Genomic DNA, 20,436 nt, shown 5'->3' with positions numbered 1-20,436 from the left:
TATATTAAAACGGATAATTACTATATTAAACAATAAAACATATACTATAACTTTTAAAGCATACAAGATAGACACTTGGTGTCTTCAGCAAACTAGTGCGCAAGAGAAAGAACTATCAATTTGCTGAAGACATCATCTCAATATAATCTCTTTTAAGAAAATAAAGGAAAATATCTCACTTATAGGGGATTAATTTGTAAAATTATAATGTGAAAAGAAATAGCATATTAAATCCAATAAATTCTCCGAAGACGATATTATTTCTAGATATTGGGCAATCGTAATAATCCGTCATCCGTATTTAATGTTAACTATCTCTTTTGATAATAGTCCGATTTTAAAATACTATAGTTCGTTCGAAAGATATTCCTATTAGCTGTCTGAAGATATAGAAAGTGTTAATCTATGTTATCAGTTTCGAGAGTTAAATTTAAAAAACTACACTGCCTTTTTGCACATTCAAACATTCATATCTTGGAAAATAAACATCAAAAACAAATTAATAGCGTTCTGTCTGGGTGTGAGGTCTTTCATTTGCAATCGGTTTGGATAAGATTGGTTCAGCCATTGCTTACATACAAATATTATTTTCTCATAATCCAATATAATATATGTATAACCCGTGCGTAGTGTATGTATTTTTTTATTAAAGTGTGTACGCATCGACATGTTGTTTATCAAGTTCATGACAGTCGTGTACTTATATATAAATACCAAGTCTAATAAAAATGTAAAAGACATTTCCACAGTGTTATTTTGAACGTACCCAGTTATTAAATCATAGTTTGGATAAATGAGAAAGGTACAATTGCACCATTAGGTGGATTAAATCTGGTTTTTTGTCTTTAAATCGTTTATTTTTTATAGATTTTTCTTTAAACGTTGCACAAAAAATAGCGCGCTTTTTTTTATTTTTCCTAAACAGGCAGTTTGGCAAATTATTGCTGTCACAATGATAGCTAGCCTCCACTATCTCGCATCGGAAACATAAATCATAACGTATCGGAAGATTCGGACTCGGATCAAACAGGTTCTGATCCGTACCGCAACAAAAGCGTTGCTCAACATGCGGTTGGGTTGTAGTTTTTTTTGTTCACCGGTAGTGATAAAGTCGATCTGATTTTCAACATTTCGCCTGGGAATCGAAACTAGTCTTCTAGCGCTTGACTACCAATTAGGATAGTAGTAGGCCTTGGCGAACTAGAATTTACAGTATATTTTGGAGACACAGCTTCTTGCGAGAAGGTGGTTGGGTTCGGCTTTGTGCGTGCATTCTACGGTCTTTTTTCGCCGCGAGTGTGTGCGGTTGGATGGAGTCGGTCCAATTTGAAGACCAAAATTTCACGCAAAAGGTCAACTCGGCTGAGACATTTCGGATCATGACCAGCAGATAAAAGTTTTTACCTTTTATATTGGGTCGAATTGATGAATGTGATGATCGGTTTCGCGGTTTCGGTTTGGGGGGTGTCTCGATTCTGTGATGAACGAACCGAGAAGATGCTGCTTCTGATGGTTGCAGAGAGTGGGGAACTCGGACGCTTCTTCCTGATGCTCTGATGTTCGGTGGTAGTTCTAGAAACCGAATTTACATTTTTTTCTGCTTTTCGAAGCGGTTACTTATAAAAGAAGTGGATCTTTGGGTAATTCGCGCCAGTGTGATTTTTTTATGCGCTTAGTGACGGTCCAAATAGTAGTTGGCATATTCTAGAAGAAATGATCAAATTGGTGAGTTTGCAGAAAGTGCAAGAAAACGAAAGTGATTTGAATGTTGTGATGGTCAGTTTGGCTAATTGGTGATTTTGCATTGTCACGATTAATTATTTGGTGTTCTGAAAGTTTCATAGAGTGTCAGAAGGGTGATGAATTGTACTACAATTTCTTTTGGTGAAAAAGTGAACAAAAAAAATTCAAAATTTTTATTTAATTTGTGATTCTTCAGTCTAACAAAATGATTACCCCTTCCAGGTAATATTCTCGTTGTTCCTGTTTTCGACAGTGCTTGCTGCTTCCCAGTCCGGCAAAGGCGATGAGTCTTCTGCGATAATCCTAACGGACGAATATGCGTTGAATCCAGACGGAACGTACCAGTACAAGTACGAAACAAGCAATGGGATCAGTGCTTCGCAGTCCGGTGGTGAAAACGGATTATATGCCAATGGTTACTTTTCATATTTGGATCCGAACGGTAATCGGGTGGCGGTAACCTATCTGGCCGACGAGAATGGTTTCCAGCCCCAAGGGGATCATCTACCGGTGGAGCCACCGGCACCAGATCATGTCATTCAAACGTTGGAACTGATTCGGGCATCAGCAACACCAGATTCCGGACTGGACATTGCTACTCTGGACGCGACCATCGCCCGATTGAAAGCTACTCAGGGTCGATGAGTGAGAGTGTGAGGAACGGTTGACCAAATTGAGAACCGTCAAAATGGCTCATCATTCACACTTTAGTAGAAATTATTAAAAGACTATTTCTTTTAATTATTCCTTCTTAGAAACTTGATCTTGATCTTGAGCAAGTGAACTTCAAATCCCTGTGAATAAAATAATGAATCAAGTAAACCACGATCTTCATTTTATCTGTATCGATAATCACCTCAACGGAAAGTGTGATGAAATTTAATATTATATTTTTGAATCTAGTGTACAAATTCTAAAAAAGAGGAAAATATTAGTGAGAACTTTACAAGACTTAGAAGAAGCATAGAATTATTTTTACTATAATTGCGTTAATTGTGAGGAATTAACTCACCTTGTCAAATAAATATATTGAACCAAACAAAATCTCACACCTCGTCGCTCTGATAGTCATTAATCCCCGTAGGAGTTTCCCCTTCAGGTGGAATTTCGAACCGAACCCGGTCTCACGCCAACACATGCGAACCAATTTTTCAAATGGAAGCACCGCACATATGCCACCAGTTTCGAGTTGTGTTCAAACCAGATTAAAATATGTTAATTCGGAAAGTGTCCTCGAAGACTGAAATCAGCGAACGAATTGAATGGCCGATCGAGCGAGAAACTCGTCTTCAAAGGATAGCAGATCTTCTGCTCGTTGTCGTTACTACCGATGAGGTTGGGTTGGGATGGGATTAGGATTTCTAGTTTTTTTTGTCGCTTTTCTCTCGATTATCTGAAATTCCTAGGAGGAGATGACACAGTTTCGCGACTGTTGTCTTATAAAAGCTGGTTTGACTAGTAATTTGGCGCGCCATTTGAAGTTTGTGGTTTTATCGGAATTCATTAGTTTTATTTTCGGGGCCCGGCCACGTCCACGAATTTGCTTACTGAGGTGTTCATATTTGCAGACGGCGGTCAGTCGTGTTGCCTGCGTCAATCGCGAAACTTGTACTGCTCCTGACCGATCCTAGTAACCTATATTCGTTGTTTTACAACTATCCACTACGTTCTGGGAGCAATGATCTGTAATAGTGACGTTAACAATCTAGTGTGCTAGTGTCAATGTGTTATTATGATGGAGTGCATTACCGGAGGAGAGGACTGATTTCGTGATGAAGTAATTCGCATTTTTCTTATACCATTCCGTGTTCAAACGTGGACAGAAAATGCGACTGGCTTCCTCGCGAAATCAGATCAGCATAATCATCGAATTGAAAATGGTGGAATTTGCGTGTTGATCGGAGAAGAGTCATTGCGGAAGAGAAGCCGGATAATAAACTTTTTTTAGCATGGAAAAGAGAAATCAATTTATTATAACAAAAAGAATTATCACAAAAGAAAATGGCCCTTGGGAGTGTAACAACTAGATAGTTTGCATTGTGCACTAAATTATTTCAGAATCCATTTTCGAGTGTTAACAATAGGGGGAAGTCGGCCAATTCGGACCCCCAGCTGTTTCTCAGCTCTGGTAATATTATGAAAAGCGTATATATCACTTTCATGGCTGTCATGAAGCTCTGTACCATTGCACAAATGTCATAGAGAGGGTAAACAACCTAACACTAGCGCCAAACAACTACAAACAACGGTCAAACCCCAGGCCTGTAAGCTGTACGGCCGAGTGCTGATGAAACTCGAAGGATGTGCTTTGATCGACGGTGAAACTATTCTGAGATTTGTTTTACGCGTGCTAATTTGGAATCGTTCTCAAATATTTCAGATTGTGATATCGGAAATATTCCAAACTGAAAGTGTATTTTATACTATTAATTCCGCACGGAATTAATAGTACAATGAAACAACGAGTTTCAGAAACTGTATGAATAACATTAACGGGTATCAAACAAAAGTCTGAGTTTAACAATTAAGCGTTTAGTATAATTCTAGGAAGGTGTTTTAGAAACTACTTCAAAATTTAATTATTTTTGCTCAAAATGTTTGAAAAAATATGCAAATATTCTTGAAATTGCCCCTAGGTTAAACGTTTTTATCTGTTTTGGTCACAATCAACTCCCTTTATGAAAAATCTACAAAATGTCTCAGTACATAAATTTGTCTAATTCACTGATAATTGTCAAGATATTTGCCACTTTTGCACTTCATCGATTACAACGAATCGTGTATTCTGAAATAACATAATCTTTTAAATTAGTAGAGCAGTCTGCTCTACCCCGGCTCATCTCGAGCACAATTCACTGTCAAAGTACGGTTTTCCTGATCCTCAACAAAGGTCCAGAATGCACATTTAGCCCTAATTTTGAGATTCTACTAAAAATAAACAACTTAGCCTTATTTAACTTTTTAATCATTCTAGATAGAGCCACATGATCTTCAATGATGTTGTAGAACGGCAGAAGGAGAAAAGTTTGTTGAAGACATGTAAGCTCTGTCTGTCATACTTTTCATTTTAGTTTAGGGTGTTTCTTAGCATTTATTGGTAAAACGGTTTTATTCATATAACTTTTGCAGTATTGTTTTAGAACCGAAGTAGTCTTCAGACAACTTTAAGATTGTTTTAGGGCTAATAATTTGCTTCATGGCACCACATATCTAACTATTATCGTTGAAAAGTTATGAACACTTTTTCGCCGAAAATGGGATTCTCTGGAATACCAATTTCACTCATTGGGGCAAACAAAAGATAACTCTTTTTCAACAACACACAAGACCATGATTCGAGGTACACCCAAAACGCGAGCTGTGTGAATTACATGCGAATAAGCATGATTCTAATGAGAATTTTGCATTGTAACTGGTATAATGCATAGAAAGCGATATTGGTCCGGGACAAAAATGCATTAAATGGCGATTACACCACAGAAACTTACATAAATCCACAGTTGGCAATGTATTAGTGAATTTAACGATATCGGAATATTAGTATTGAAATGACTCCTCACTAATACACATGTAAAGGACAGCTCCACTCGGATACTTGTGCGCTCTAAAAATACTAATACACGCTCAAGGACCTGTTCCATTTCGCCTCTCTACTGATCACATCTGCAAATTGGAGAGAACAGTTTATAGCATCATCGAATTGATGGGGTGTGGGTGATGATTATGTGTTGATTTTATATCGAGCTTTCGGCTTTCTCTCAACCCTAAATTTACCAGAGATATGCGAGTTCTAGTCACTAGATAGGTTCATAAATGTTAATAATGATTAATGATTATTTAAGCGCACTATACATAGGAGAAAGTTACCTATATGGGAACATTGGGATAACAAATTTCAACATTTGTCTGATAGAAGCCGTCCGCCAATCATTTCTGGCATTCCTCATATCAACAGTACTTTCAGGTGATATCATATCAGTATTTCGCAGTAAAAGTATTTAAGTTTAAAGTATCATAAACTATAAGGGCAGTGATGGCATGGTTTTACACTTTTGAGCAGCAGTGGCAGTTACTCATTTCAGTTTGTATTATTTCCCGAACATGCGAATCCAGCGCACACAGGTAACTGGTATCCTTATCTCCACATACAGAGTTTGACAATTAGGTTTTACATCAACCGACATAACCCCACAAAATAAGCCGGAGGAACTTTGTTTGACAATTCTCGGTGGTTTGTTTACATGGGAGTTACATGAGTTCAAATGTAACAGATGAGCACCCGTTGCACTCGCTTTCACGCAATTGACAAAGTAAACAAACCACCGAGAATTGTCAAACATGAACTTCATTCATCATAAGTTCATTCGTGTCGTCACCTTGTAGAACTCAATAGAGTTCTATGCAAATGATTTCACTCACACTACTTGGAGGTTTGTTTTCCTCCAGCTGTCATATGCAAAACTGTCAGTCAATTTAAACGTTTGAAATCGCTGGTAAAAAGCATTTATGATAGTGTTTAAATGATTTGTATCACGTTGAAACTTATTTCGGAGACGTACAATACCGGCTGGTATGGATCTACAATGCAAATAATCCGACCGAAAAGTTATTTTCGATTTGTTTTCCTCCACCTATCAGAAATTATGACAGGTGGAAGAAAACAAATCGTTGAACATACTAATACAATTACAGATTGTCAAGTACTCTATAGGTAACATCGTTTTTCAACCGATCAATGGGGGTCAGTTTGACAACGTCAAAATCGCTTGAAATGTTTTTAACAAATAGCAGTAGCAGTATACAATAGAAAACAATGCACACTTTCTCTAATTTGATCGAATCTAAAGCGCTTCTCGTTTGTATTTAGACAAATTTCATTAATTTTGTTACAAACAAAGTTTTTTATGTTGACTACGCCAATATGACGCCATGTCATCCTCTTGAGCGCACATCACTGCCCTGGTCAACGATCATCGCAAATCAATCTGAGCACAAATCATTTTCTTCCACTCTTCTCTGAAGCATAGAATGAGAGAGCGATGATGTTACGGCAAGTCATTCGCTATGGGAAAATAACGCGTATATCACACACTCTCGTAAACGTAAACTGTTCACGCATTTAGTGTGGTTGGAATTGAGCTGTTTGCAGACAAAAAAGCGTAACAGTGTATGAAGACAGAAGTTCTTACAAACACCACAGAGGTATTCTTGTATAGAATGCACCACTCAGACTCAGCAAGCAAAACCAACTAATACTTTTACATGCGGGCAGATAATATGGTAGCGTGTATTCTCAATCAATTTATTTCATCATGAATCAAGCTGTGTTGGTATAATGCAGTAACTATGCTTGGTCTACAATGCGAAGAAGGCATGATTCTAATTCGGAATATGCACGAAAGGATGTAATGCCTTTTTTGCATTGGGAAATTGTTTTGGGTGTATAATTGAGTAAAAATTAACGAGAACGATATATTTCACAAAATTGATTTCCAAAATTTTTGTTTGATGCATGAGAAGAACATGAACATATGAAAACTGCAAAAGTTTTATAAAGAATTGGTTTTTCCTGAATCGACCCTTAGTATGTTTAAATTACGACTTTTCTATTATTTAAAATAGTGGGTTGAGTGATTTTGAATTTATTAAAATCAGAAAATTAACTCTTTAATTGTTCGAGATTGAGTTTCGCAGTCTTCAAGAAAATTGAAGAAAATCTAATTTAAAAAAAACCTGTTTTAATCCACCTAGAGGTGCAATTGTGCCTTTCTCATTTCTCCAAACTATGATTCAATACCTGGTTCGTACAATATAACATTATGGAAATGTCTTTCATTCTTATTACACTTGGTAAGTATATATAAGAGCACCTTTTTGCATTCATCGCGGTATCGGATTGAATCGGAGTTTTCTATGTGATCGCACTCCACAACCCGTAACTCCGGAGCCGGAAGTCGGATGGAGATGGAATTTAATATCAGTTTCCGGGGACGCAACACCTTTCATTTGAGACTAAGTTGATCAAATCTGTCTAGCCATTTTCGAGAAACCAATATAACCGTTATTCTGAATTTGGATGCTTCCGGATCCGTCGATGGTGACCAGTGTGGCTAAAGAGACTTTGAATGAATGTTGGTGACCTAGATCTACAAATTCAACGGTTTTGTTTACATTTTGGAAAAAAATTCACCTTTTTACATTCATCGCAGAATTCGTTAGAATCGGGATTTGCTGCGTGATCGTACGTATCACCCTGTAATTCAGGAACCAGAACTCGGATCCACACAAAATTCAACAGCAGCTGATGGACCTTTCATTTAAAATCAAGTTTGTCAAAATCAGTTCAGAAAATTCCGAGAAACCGATGTGGACAAATCAACAAATTTTGTTTTGTAACCATACTCTTCAACTCGTAATCCGCAACAAGATGTCGGTTGAAAATGAAATTCAATAGCAACCCATGGGAATATTATACCTTTCATTTGAATCTTAGCTTGTAAAAATCGGTTCAGCCTTCTCCGAGAAACCGATGTGGACATTTTGTTAACAAATCCGCACATACACACATACATACATACACACATACATACATACATACACACATACATACACACAGATATTTTGCGATCTCGGCGAACTGAGTCGAATGTTATATGGGACTCGGCCCTAAGGGCCTCGGTTAGAAAGTCGGTTTTTGGAGCAATTGCATAACCTTTCTATATGAGAAAGGCAAAAGAATAATATTTAATTAGCTTAATCAGCATGAGTTCAATGTTATCTTCATGTGATTATATTTTGAAATGTTGGTGGAATGGGTTTGAAAGTGGAGGGAATGGGGGGTTAGTAGAGTGGGAGTGGAGGATGCGTCAGAAATCCTTCATCTTATTTCGGTATACGGGGTGGATGAAGGAAATGCGGGCGTGAGGGTGGTCCAAGGGGAGGGGAGTGATGAAGGAGGGAGGTGTAAGGGCAAGGCGGGGGGGGGGGGAGGGGCGGCGACGCAATACTCAACTGCATATTTTGCATTCCATTTGAGACTTGGTTTGAGAAAATCGGTTCAGTCATCACCGAAGAACAGATTTGACTTAAATTGTGGAATATGCCCGGAATTCGGGACTTCCGGAATCGTCGATTGTGGACAATATATTCAAAGAATGTTTGATTGGCAATCAGTGATCTAGATCTGCGATTAGAAGTAATTTGGTGACCATTTCAATAGTTTTTAGCCTCTGAGGTATTACGATTGTACCGATTTATATGGGAAATTCCAGTGTGTCCAGAGTCAGAACCGTATGAAATTTAGCAGCAGTCAATGGTATTACTGTATCTTTCATTTGAAATCAAGTTTGTAAAAATCGGTAGAGAATTCGTTGGGGAATGGGTGTGATATTAGCTTAGGAACTTGGCGGGTTCCCCGCGGGCGTCATGAACCGTCATAGGTGGCCAATGTGGTCAAAGCTGCTTTAATTGATCATTAGTGATCCAGACTCGCAAACTAGAGTAATGTATCATCAATTTTAATATGTTTTACATCATTTGAACATCATGGTGGTACCAGTTTATATGGGAATTTGCTGTGTGACCGCACTCTTCAACCCGTAACTCCGGAACCGGAAGTCGAATCAACTAAAAATTCAATAGCAGCTTATGGGAGCGTTATACCTTTCAGATGAAACTAAGTTTGTGAAAATCGGTTCAGCAATCTCTGAGAAAATTGTCTGAGTTTAAATGACACACACACATACACACACACAGACATTTGCCGATCTCGACGAACTGAATCGAATGGTGTATGACATTCGGCCCTCCGGGCCTCGGTTAAAAAGTCGATTTTTACATTTTTTACAGCTATTTTCTCAAAAATGAAATGTTCACCCAAATTAAGTTAATGATGTCAATGTTTTTCATTCAAATGTTTGTTTAAACTAATTCTGGAAAGATACTCACTGTTAAATTGATGATAATTGGTATTATACAAAGTATTTCAATGTACTGTGAAATTCGAGTAACCAAAATACGTATAATTTGTGTCCAACTAGAATAAAAGATTCTGAAAAGCTTTAAAACTGCTAAAATTGTTTTGTTTCAGTATTTTATCAAAGTACAAAAAATTCCATCCATTTTAACACGTTGGAATATTGAACAATAAAAAAATGTTGCGAATTTTAGCTTAAAATAATTTGAAATTTATTTATTTATTTATTTATTTATTTATTTATTTATTTATTTCAAGTCGTCAATCAGATGTAGACCGGTTTCTTACAATAATTATAAACTAACTTAACACTAGTTAAAATTTTGGTTTACTTTAAACTGCTGCTTAAGTTTTGTTTTCGACATAATGAAGTCAATGCTTTCGCAATGCTCGTTGTAAATATTCATCATTTGGTTTAAAGGGCCAAACTTGGCATAATTAGTGCGATGGCGAATTGTCGAGAAGGAGCAGAAAAATTTAGTTTCGATAATAGTTCGATTGAATCAATACGATGTGATACAATGTCGTTTACAAATGATACCGTAGAAAATTCACGACGATCTTTCAAGGTTTGAATGTCAACTAGCATGCACCGTACTTCATAAGATGGCAAATGTAGTCCAGTCCAACCAAGTTTACGAAGATCGAACATCAAAAACTGCTTTTGTACTGATTCTATCCGGTTTGCATGCGCTGCTGAAAAAGGCGACCAAACTGTACTACAATATTCTAGCGTTGAACGCACGTAGGCTACATATAATGTTTTTATTGTGTAGAGATCTTGGAAATTATAACTGAAGCGTTTAATAAAACCTAGTGTGTTCTTTGCTTTGTTAATTATTGTGTTATAATGATCTATGAATGTTATTTTGGAATCTATAAAAACTCCTAGATCTCTTATTCTGTCACACTTTTCTACTTGTTGATTTCCCAATAAGTTTCTATTGATCTGTATATTATTCTTTCTACTCAATGTTATGGAATTACATTTTTTTACATTCAGTTTTAGAAGGCTTTTATTACACCATGTATAAAATATATTTACTTCGTTTTGAAATGCCTGAAAGTCTTCACTATTTCTTATTTCTAGAAATAGTTTCATATCATCAGCATATATAAGAACTTTTACATTTTTTAGAATGAAGGAAATGTCGTTAACAAATAAAATAAAGAATAGCGGGCCCAAATGAGACCCTGAGGGACTCCTGATGTAACTTGAATTGGGATTGATTTTATCCTTTTAAATCTAATAGCTTGTTCACGATTTGTAAGATATGTTTGTACCCATGTAAGAAGTTCTGGCTCAAACCCGATTTTTTTCTAATTTAAAAAGTAGCATGGGTATGTCGATGCGATCAAATGCTTTGCTAAAATCTGTATAAAGAGCTTCAACGTGGTTTCCGTTATCCATTGCTGTTAATGTGTAGTTAATGAATTCGAGTAGATTTGTACTTGTAGAACGCCCTTTGAAAAAACCATGTTGCACATGGGTAATTCTGTTCTTGATTTGGTGGAATAAATTTTCATTAACAATCGCCTCGAAAATCTTGGGAATGCACGAGATGATAGCTATTCCACGATAGTTACGCACATTGGATTTTTTACCATTTTTAAAAATTGGAACTAGGAAAGAGCTTTTCCATGTTTTAGGAAAACAACCTGATTCTATAGTAGGGTGTCCCAAAATGACATCATGTTAAAAAAGTCATCGGGCTCACTTCTTAAATGAAAGGTTAGGGTATTTAGAGCACTTTCTTCTTTTGAGTGAATTTGCTAAACTACTCCCTATTGGTGGCGAATTTTGATTTTTTGAAAAATGGGCCGATTTTCAAATGCATGCCTCTTGAAGTGCTCCTGAACGACCTTAGATTTTTTTCAACATTTTTTTATTTTCTGATGGTCCTAATGGAGAAGTTTGGATAGTTAGTTTGCACAAATTTTGAATTGTAAGAGCGGCAGAGTCATTAAAATGTGTTTATGTTTTTCAGTAGTTTTTCTTCAAAACTCGGTATCTACAAAATTTTAAAAATATAGAAATCACTTTATACAGTTGAGCCGAATAGAGTGGCCTAATTTTGCAGAAGAAAGTGTATAGCTACGGCCAATGGGTATGAGTTATTTAAGTTTTTGTTAAATAACCTTTTGACATTTTATGATATTCATCAAAAATAACACTGTTCTACAAAATAAAACAACTTAAGTGTGCTTAGTCCGCATATTATTGTTCGGAAAATAGAAGAAAAATGATGAAAAATGGCGTTTTTCGCTTGTCTCTATTACATCATAATCGGTTTTTATGAGCATTTGACGATTTTTTTAAAAATATTTTGTATAATAATAGCCACCTATCGGGTTTGAAAATCTCTAAAATTAAACAAATTTGTCGAGTTAATGGCAAGTTATGGCGTATATTGGAAGGCTGAGTTGATTGGCGTATTCACATTTTGTAAATAAGGTTTTATTTCCATGTTAGGAACTTTAAAGTGGAGAAAAATGCTGAAGAGTGTTGAAAAACTGATATTTATTGCTTGGATCACAAAATTCCGAAATAGTCAAATTTGGGGCAAATATCCTCGAAAAAGTTTTACAACAGAATACAGCGCATCTTCTGACACAATTATTTTGTTGAAGATGCCTCCTAGAAGTAATTATTGAGAATTAACTCTTCAAAAAATAATTAGGCGTCATTAGCAAAGTTATCATTATTTGTAAAATTTAAGTTACAATAAAATCATCAGATGCTCATTAAACCTCGTCCTGACATACTAAAGATGTACAGAAAACGTCATTTTTCATCATTTTTCTTCTATTTTCCGAAAAACAATGTGTGGGTGGTCAAAGCACATTTGAACTGATTTACTTTTTGGAACAGCATTATTTTTGATGAATTGCTAAAAATGTCAAAATGTTATCTAATCTCTAAACTTAAATAACTCATACCCCATTAGCCGTAGCTATGCACTTTCTTCTGCAAAATTACGTCCCTGTATTCGACTCAACTATATAAAGTGTTTTCTATACTCTTAAAATTTTGTAGATACCCAGTTTTGAAGAAAAAAATACTGAAAAACACCAAAAATTTCTCTTTTTACTAAGTTTTAATGGCTCTGCCGCTCTAATAATTTAAAATTTGTACAAACCAACTAACCAAACTTCTTTATTTAGATCTCCAGAAAAATAAAAAAAATGCTGAAAAAATCTAAGACAGTACAGGACCACTTCAACAGGCATAAATTTGAATTTTTATCCAAAATCGGCCCATTTTTCAAAAAATCAAAAGTCGCCACCAGTAGGAAGCGTTTTAGCAAACTCACTCCGAAGAAGAAAGTGGTCCCAATACCCTAACCTTTCATTTAAGAAGTGAGCCCGATGACTTTTTTAACATGATGTCATTTTGGGACACCCTATTCTATAGACATGTTAAAAAGCCAAAATAAAGGAGCGGTTAGTTCCATTGACAAAGTTTTTAAAAACACCGATGGAACGCCATCAGGTCCAGGGCTTTTAGAGCTATCCAAATTTTTTAAGGCATCCATGATTGTATGTACTTTTATCTGTTTAATGTTAATATCTCTTGAAAGTTCTTGGAGGAATGAAAAGTATTCACGCTCTCGATCCTTCTCTAAAAATGTAGTGTAAACTTCTTGGAAGAATGTTGCAAAAAGATTGCAGATTTCCTTTGAGTTATCGCATACCTTTCCATCAAGATGCATTTCTGTTGGGAAATAATCCGATTTTATTTTAGTTTTTACGTAATTAAAGAAGTTTTTTGGGCAAGTTTTTATATTGCGTTCTGTTCTTGTATTGTACTCTTCAAACGCGATATCAATGGCAAGGTTCAATTGATCGCATAGATTTAAATAGTTTGTTAAGTTAATTTTTTGTAGATTTTGTGTGCTTTCTGCTTACGATTTTATAAATTTTTGATTTCTCTATTAAACCAGATAGGATGTTTTGAGTTATAGTGATGCCTTCTTCTTTTCAATGGTATATCTTCGTGAATGACTTCAAATAATATTTTGTAGAAGAAGTCTACGGCAGCTTCAGCATTTTCTTCATTTTTTAAAATCATTTGCCAGTTTATAGCATTAATTTTTTGCCTCAAGCTTTCATAGTTAGCGGACTCGTAATCAAATACCTCCTCAAATTCACTATCACCAGGTCTGTCGTTAACATGCAAGAATATAGAAAACGCAATGGCTGTATGATAAGCTTCATTCTTCCATAAGGTAGTAAGTTATTCCGTTACACAGAAGTCTATATTCGTCATTAATACATCTAAATAGCAATGTCGCTGATTTCTTATGTGATTTATTTGATTAAGTCCTAAACTAGCAGATTTATCGCAAATGAACTGCAAAGTTTCATTTTCCCCTACAACAGGAAGTAGGATGCTCTCATTATCAGCATCTGGTATGAAATCAATACCGCGTTGATTGAAATCGCCAACAAAAAATGTATTAAAAATAAACAAACTCTTAAAACTAAATTTAGCATATCCTATTCTCAATACTCGCTAGTAATTTATTACTTTTGCTCAAATCTGAGATTTATTTGATTTATAAAAAATAGACACTTTACGAATCTTCGTAAAAATCAGGTAATGTCAAATTTCGGTTTTTTGTAGTTTTTGTACCCAAAAACCGAACAATATACTCAAAAAGTATAACAAATCAGTATTTTATAAGTTTAGAGTAAAAATCATTTCAAATTAAAATGATTCGGTAGACTATTCTGGTTTAATAAGCGATCTACGAAAAAAGTTTCGAGTGATCAAAGTCACCCCGATGATCAAAGTCACCCCGGTTTACGGTAATCACTTTAATTCAAAATTATAATTTGATTTCAGCGCATACCCATGTGTCTCTTGAAGTCCATCCCCTGGCCAGTAAAATTCTCGAAATTTCTCAACTTGATAAAAATCCTTTTGCTTGAAGAAAATTTTACAGCCTTTGAATTGAGTGCTTGGCAGAACCGGTTATTCAGAGCTCGAAATTCATATGAAATCTCGAAAATAATTGAGAATTTCAAACTCGAAAACGCGTGAATGAGGAAAATGTGAAGAATGATCACGTTCATTGTGTCAAAATTCATCGGAACGCCATAATAAATGTCATGAAATAATTTTGATATATAATACATTTTACCTTTCAATATAGGTTTAGAATTTAGGTAGCTGGAGGAGCGTGAGATTTTGAACGTCAATTTCTTTCGCTTCCTGAACGTAACGATTACTAGAAATCAGTTAAAACTTCCTTATAATATATTTCAAAGTGTGCTAACACACCAACACGAATTACGGGAAAATTTATGTTTTGCCTTTCTCATCGGTCAGAACTTCGACTTTTCAACCGAGGCCCGTAGGGCCGAATCTCTTATACCATTCGACTCAGTTCGTCGAGATCGGAAAAAGTCTGTATGTCTGTGTATGTCTGTATGTATGTATGTATGTACGTATGTATGTGTCAAATAATCTCACCGATTTTTCTCAGACACAAACTTAGTTTCAAATGAAAGGTAAAATCTTCCCATCGGTCGCTATTGAATTTTTTATCGATCCGACTTCTGGTTTCGGAGTTACGGGTTGAAGAGTACGATCACACAGCATATGATGCATTCCATATGATGCAATACATATTGAAATGTGTGCAACGTTACTTGGCTTTGCGCGTCTAGATCATTAATGACCCATCGACGTCGCTTTGACCACATTGGCCACCTATGACGGTTCTTGATGCCCCCAGGGAACTTGCCAAGTCTTTAAGTTAATGTCATACCTATTTCTCAACGAATAATTCACCGATTTTTACAAACTTGGTCTCAAATGAAAGGTACAACATTTCCACTGGCTGCTATTGAATTTCTAATTGATCCGACTTCCGGTTCTGGAATTACAGGGTGATGAGTTCGAACACGTAGCAAATCCCGATTTCAACATATACGGAAATGAATGTAAAAAGGTGAAAATTTTCCAAAAAAGTGTCCACAACTGCTTGGATTTGTAGTTCTAGGTCACTAACAGTCATTCAAAGTCTCTTTGGTCACATTGGCCACCATCGGTGTTGCGTCCCCAAAAACTGCTATTAAAATTTATTTCGATCTGACCTCCTGTTGCGGAGTTACGCGTTGTGAAGTGTGGTCACAGAGAAAACTCCTATTCAAACCGATACCGTGATGAACGGAAAAAAATGATTTTTTTTGCTAAAATAGTGGCCAAACATCTCGTATTTGTAGTTCTAGGTTACTGACGGCCCATCGGAATCTTGTTGACCACATTGACCACCATAGACGGTTCTGGAAGTGTCCGGGAAAATCATCTTTCAAAATTAAAAAAAAAACACATCAGTTTCGCATCAGATGCTTGAGCCGATTTTCACAAACTTTGTCTCAAACAAAAGGTATATTATTCTTACAGACTGCTATAAAATTTTTGTACAGATCGGGTTTATGGTTACGGAAATATAGTATAAATCGTCTGGTCACATAAGAAATTCCCATGTAAGCAGGAACTAAAATTTTTATTTCAAAGGAGGCCCCATAAATTTTCAGTAATCGGTTGTAATCTCCGAATAACAAGTTGAGAAATTTGTGGTTCTAGCGAATTGAAATGAATAAGAACATTCAAAAAGGTATGCACGTTTATGAACGGGTTGATAATGGTCGAACCCACTGGTATAAAATGTACATCACTATTTAGTTTGTGCTGTCCACTTCTACCATTTCTATTCAACACTTTTCTCCGAACAACGAAATAATGACGATAATGGGTGGGTTGGGCAAATACAATAACGATGGAATTTGCTCAACAACTGTTATACTAAACTGGTAAACATTTTGCAAACAAAATAAAAACAAAAGTGCAAACACTGAATACTCGTTTAATACAACTAAGGTTATTACCTTAAAAATTATTCATCTTACACAACATTTCATTTCGTAGTAAACTGATATTACTGAATTTTAGCAAGATTTCTGGCCATGGTTATATTCCATTTTTGAAATTAATTTCTAACCTATCTTACTTGTTATATTTCCATAGTGGAGGCTAAATGCGGGCCCACGATTTGTTAGCTACAAATATAAAATTTAGATAACTTTGCACGGAAAACCGATTCATCACAATTTCAACTAAAAAATTAGCTGAGTTTTTGGTTTCGTCTAGTTAATATTTGGGCGAACTAAATTTTTGTTGCAAACAATAATCCAACGTTGTTGGTTTGATGCTGTCAGTTTCAGTCTAGACACGAACGTTTCATCCTAGCACAAAACTTAAAAAGCTACATGAGCTAAAGCTTGAAACGCTTGTCTCAGCTTCTAACGCTTGTTTTAGTCCAGACACAATTGCATATGCCGTTACACTACCTTTTCAGCCAAGACACAAACGACTAGAATTCAACTAATCTCATTGTTGAATTAAACTGCTTCATCGTAAAATACAACATAGGATATTTCAAACGTTTTGTTTCACCGACCGACGGATGAAAGGTATGGAATTAAATTGTTGAAAAATTCCGTATGTCAGTAATTCACACGTAAATATAATACAGAGTTATGTTTCTCATAATGTTATCTTTTTATAAACTGCAATCTTAAATGAGACGAAATAGCCAAAGGTATTTAAGGATTGTTGGAAATTGATTGATTTGAATTTTAGAATATTTGTTTTTTTTTTTTTTTCTATTTAGTCACAAGCACTATCCAGCACTACAAAAAATACTTCATACTTATTCCACATCTAGTTTGGAATCTCAAACGATGAAAAATAATTATCATATTACATATTACATTGGTTAATAATTGAAATGTTACTATATAATCGACTAAATAGAATGATTTTGACAATTTTCGACAATATTTTCAATTTTCAGTGCACATGTATTGAAAAAAATGTCAATAAAAATCATCCCTTTATTGAAATGTTTTTAAAGAAAAACTAGGTAAAACCAAAATGAGGTCAGTTGAATTTCTGTTTTTTTGTGTACTGGTTCAGGTAGTTGCGTCCAGGATAAAACAAGCTTTCCAAGCTGAGACAACTACCTACGTGCTTAACCGTTATGCCCAGCGTGTATGAACATAGTTGCTGTCGCTACCTTGATGTATTACAGTAAGGTGTGCATCTTAGCTACTTGCTGTCATTTCGTATGATGTGCGTCTTGAATCAAAATCAATAATAATTTTCAATAACTATTATTTGAGAATCTCTCAAAATTAAGAGAAAATTTAGTTACGTTATTCATTTTTCTGTTGAAATCAACTAATTAGGAAAACAAAAATTTGTTTTGTTATTTTCTTCATCGAATGGCTTTCAGTGTGTCTCTAAACATACCTAAATAGAATCTAGATACAAGATCTGCTACATCTCTGGTCTAAATTTACACCAAGGTCTAAAGGGTACAAGATCTGAAATCTGATACAATGTGATCCGATCATATGACAAGTTTCACCAAATAGAGCTTCGCGCCCTACAAACACGGCGCCAACTCATCCAAACAAAGGGAAGCTGTTTGACACCACCTAATCAGGCGGATATCTGGTGATTGATTAAACCCTAGAGACCTTCCGCTTGAACTTGAATTACGAACCAAACACGTTTTGAACTAGTCAAGCACAGTGCTTATCTTACATCGGTTGTCATATCGGCTGCGATCAAGATAATTAAAGTGCCTACGCGATATACCGGAGATAAAACCACAACAAGGCTCAACCAGCGCAACTGTCAAAACGAAAAGTAACCTGGCTCCTTTAGCTGGGGAATTTCTTTGAAAGCGTATTCACATTGGGCCTCACAAGGTTGAGTATCGTGTGTTATGAAGATCAACCTTAAGAATCATATTGGCTAGACGAAGTATCCTCAATCCGAAAATTGTTTAAAAAACCTTTTTTATCCTATCAAATTAAAAGTAGCAGAAAAATAAATTTAAAAAGTGGAATGTTTTAGATAAATAATGTAAAATTGCTATGATCGACTGACCCATTAGTAATCGGAAACATTTCACGAAAACGATCAACAAATTGTCCAACCCACAAAATTGACCCATTTATTCATACCTGAATCGATTAGATCATAATCGCTCTGACCCGATGACGACGATGACAACCGTCGCTCAAACGCAATGATCCGCGATCGTGTTAATCTCGGTGCAGTCAGTGCAGAGAATGTTGGACAGTAAAAAAAAATTCCAACGCGCCTTTCGGAGAGACCTGTTTATTTTTTCTGTTTCTGTCGAAGGCAGGGTTTTACCGAACTGCGTGTCATTCTTTTCGTCCCATTTCAACCACCATCAGGTAGGTATTGGTCTAACAAATGAAGGGGTCACTCGAAAGCAATGTCCTCCTGCAGAAAATTGATCACCTTTTCAACGAATTCGTCTAGTATTGCCGACCGAACTTGGAGAATAAGAAGAAAGAACTGGAGCCTACGCCTAACAATGTGCGGAGATCTGCAGATAGCGACCGATATAAATTAGAGCACTTGGTCAGTGGTTGATATCAGTTGCTGCTGTGAGCTCAAGTTAATAGCTAATCAGTTCTTCGAGTGCCATTAGATAGCCAACATGTTCAAACTAGTGAGTTATTTTAGTAGGCGTCAATAAGTTCCTAACTAATCATGTATCTACTTATAGTTCATCGCATCTTCTCTACTCGCCATGGCGATAGCTTCCCCATTGGCCACGATTCAAGCGAAAAACCCGGAAGCTGACTCCCAAATCTTGTCCTACGAAAACGTCCTACACGACGACGGCCACTTCGGTTGGTCTTATCAGACGAGCAACGGAATCGGTGCCCACGAGGAGGGAGTGGGAGCTCACGCTGCCAACGGAGTGTTCTCCTACACCGGACCCGATGGAGTCCAATATCGGGTGCAGTACGTTGCCGATGAGGCCGGATTCCGTCCGGAGGGTGCCCATCTGCCTACTCCACCACCAACTCCCGATCACGTGATTAAATCGCTGGAGCTGATTCGTGCTAACCCACCCAAGGATCAACACGATTTCAGCCTGGAAGCGCTGGATGCCACCATTGCTCGGCTTAGGAACTGAGCTGAACTCGAGATGGTTTGACTGATGTGAAGTAGTAGAATTTAGTGCCTTAGGTCGTTGAAATCGGATGATTGTGTTAAAGATTCTGATTTATCGAGTGATAGGTTGTAGCCAATGTTTTGGTATTGAGAAAATGCTAATCACTGTTAAATAGTCCAATTATGTTATAAATAAAGTTTTGTGAGATAAAAAATCGCTTTGATTACAACTGTTAGAAATGCCCGAATATTTCCAGAAATTTTTTTTTTCCAGTTTACCATGCTAAATCGAATCCCCGAAACACTTATAAAGCATTGCAAATGTAAGGCAAAGAGCCTATTTTGACCCGCTATTTCATGAATTAACCAGCTTACAAGCGATGGAATGCGTAAAAAATGGCATTTGTTTCGCTTCAAAGGAGCAATATAATAACAAAAATGAACTGAGAATGGCACAATACTCCTGTTTGAACGCAACGAAAATTGGAATCAAACTTCCCAATTATAGCACTACCAATGCGTTGAACAAAGATGACAGACGCTGCTCCAACCAACGGCTTCAATTGGGTAGGGTGAAAATAAGCTCATGACCCTATTTGTAAAAACTATTACCTTTTATTTTCTCATTTTTTTCATTTCAACAGAATGTACACCTTAATTGGTTTAATCACTGCTAAATTGTGTTCTAATAAATAAACAT

General features: G+C 36.2%; 2 protein-coding genes across 3 annotated transcripts; both read left to right on the top strand.

The window, feature by feature from the left end:
- Positions 1-1,594: 1,594 nt before the first annotated feature.
- LOC131693089 (cuticle protein AMP1A-like) lies at positions 1,595-2,603 on the top strand. The gene is made up of 2 exons (XM_058980626.1): positions 1,595-1,725; positions 1,966-2,603. Exons 1-2 carry the CDS (start codon positions 1,714-1,716, stop codon positions 2,386-2,388), a joined length of 435 nt encoding a protein of 144 aa, XP_058836609.1. The 5' UTR covers positions 1,595-1,713; the 3' UTR covers positions 2,389-2,603.
- A 16,027-nt stretch (positions 2,604-18,630) lies between these two features.
- LOC131692061 (cuticle protein CP14.6-like) lies at positions 18,631-19,938 on the top strand. 2 transcript variants are annotated; one of them, XM_058978911.1, is made up of 3 exons: positions 18,631-19,003; positions 19,092-19,284; positions 19,342-19,938. In XM_058978911.1, the coding sequence occupies exons 2-3, from the start codon at positions 19,273-19,275 to the stop codon at positions 19,756-19,758; spliced, it is 429 nt and encodes a 142-aa protein (XP_058834894.1). In that variant the 5' UTR covers positions 18,631-19,003; positions 19,092-19,272; the 3' UTR covers positions 19,759-19,938. The 2 variants fall into 2 exon arrangements, with proteins under 2 accessions (XP_058834894.1, XP_058834892.1); XM_058978909.1 differs by having other exon boundaries at positions 18,928-19,003; positions 19,059-19,284.
- Positions 19,939-20,436: the final 498 nt, after the last annotated feature.

Source organism: Topomyia yanbarensis, chromosome 3 (genome assembly GCF_030247195.1).
Source record: "Topomyia yanbarensis strain Yona2022 chromosome 3, ASM3024719v1, whole genome shotgun sequence".
NCBI lineage: Eukaryota > Metazoa > Arthropoda > Insecta > Diptera > Culicidae > Topomyia > Topomyia yanbarensis.
The sequence above is the reverse complement of the archived record's forward strand: the minus strand, read 5'-3'. Positions and strand labels throughout refer to the sequence as shown.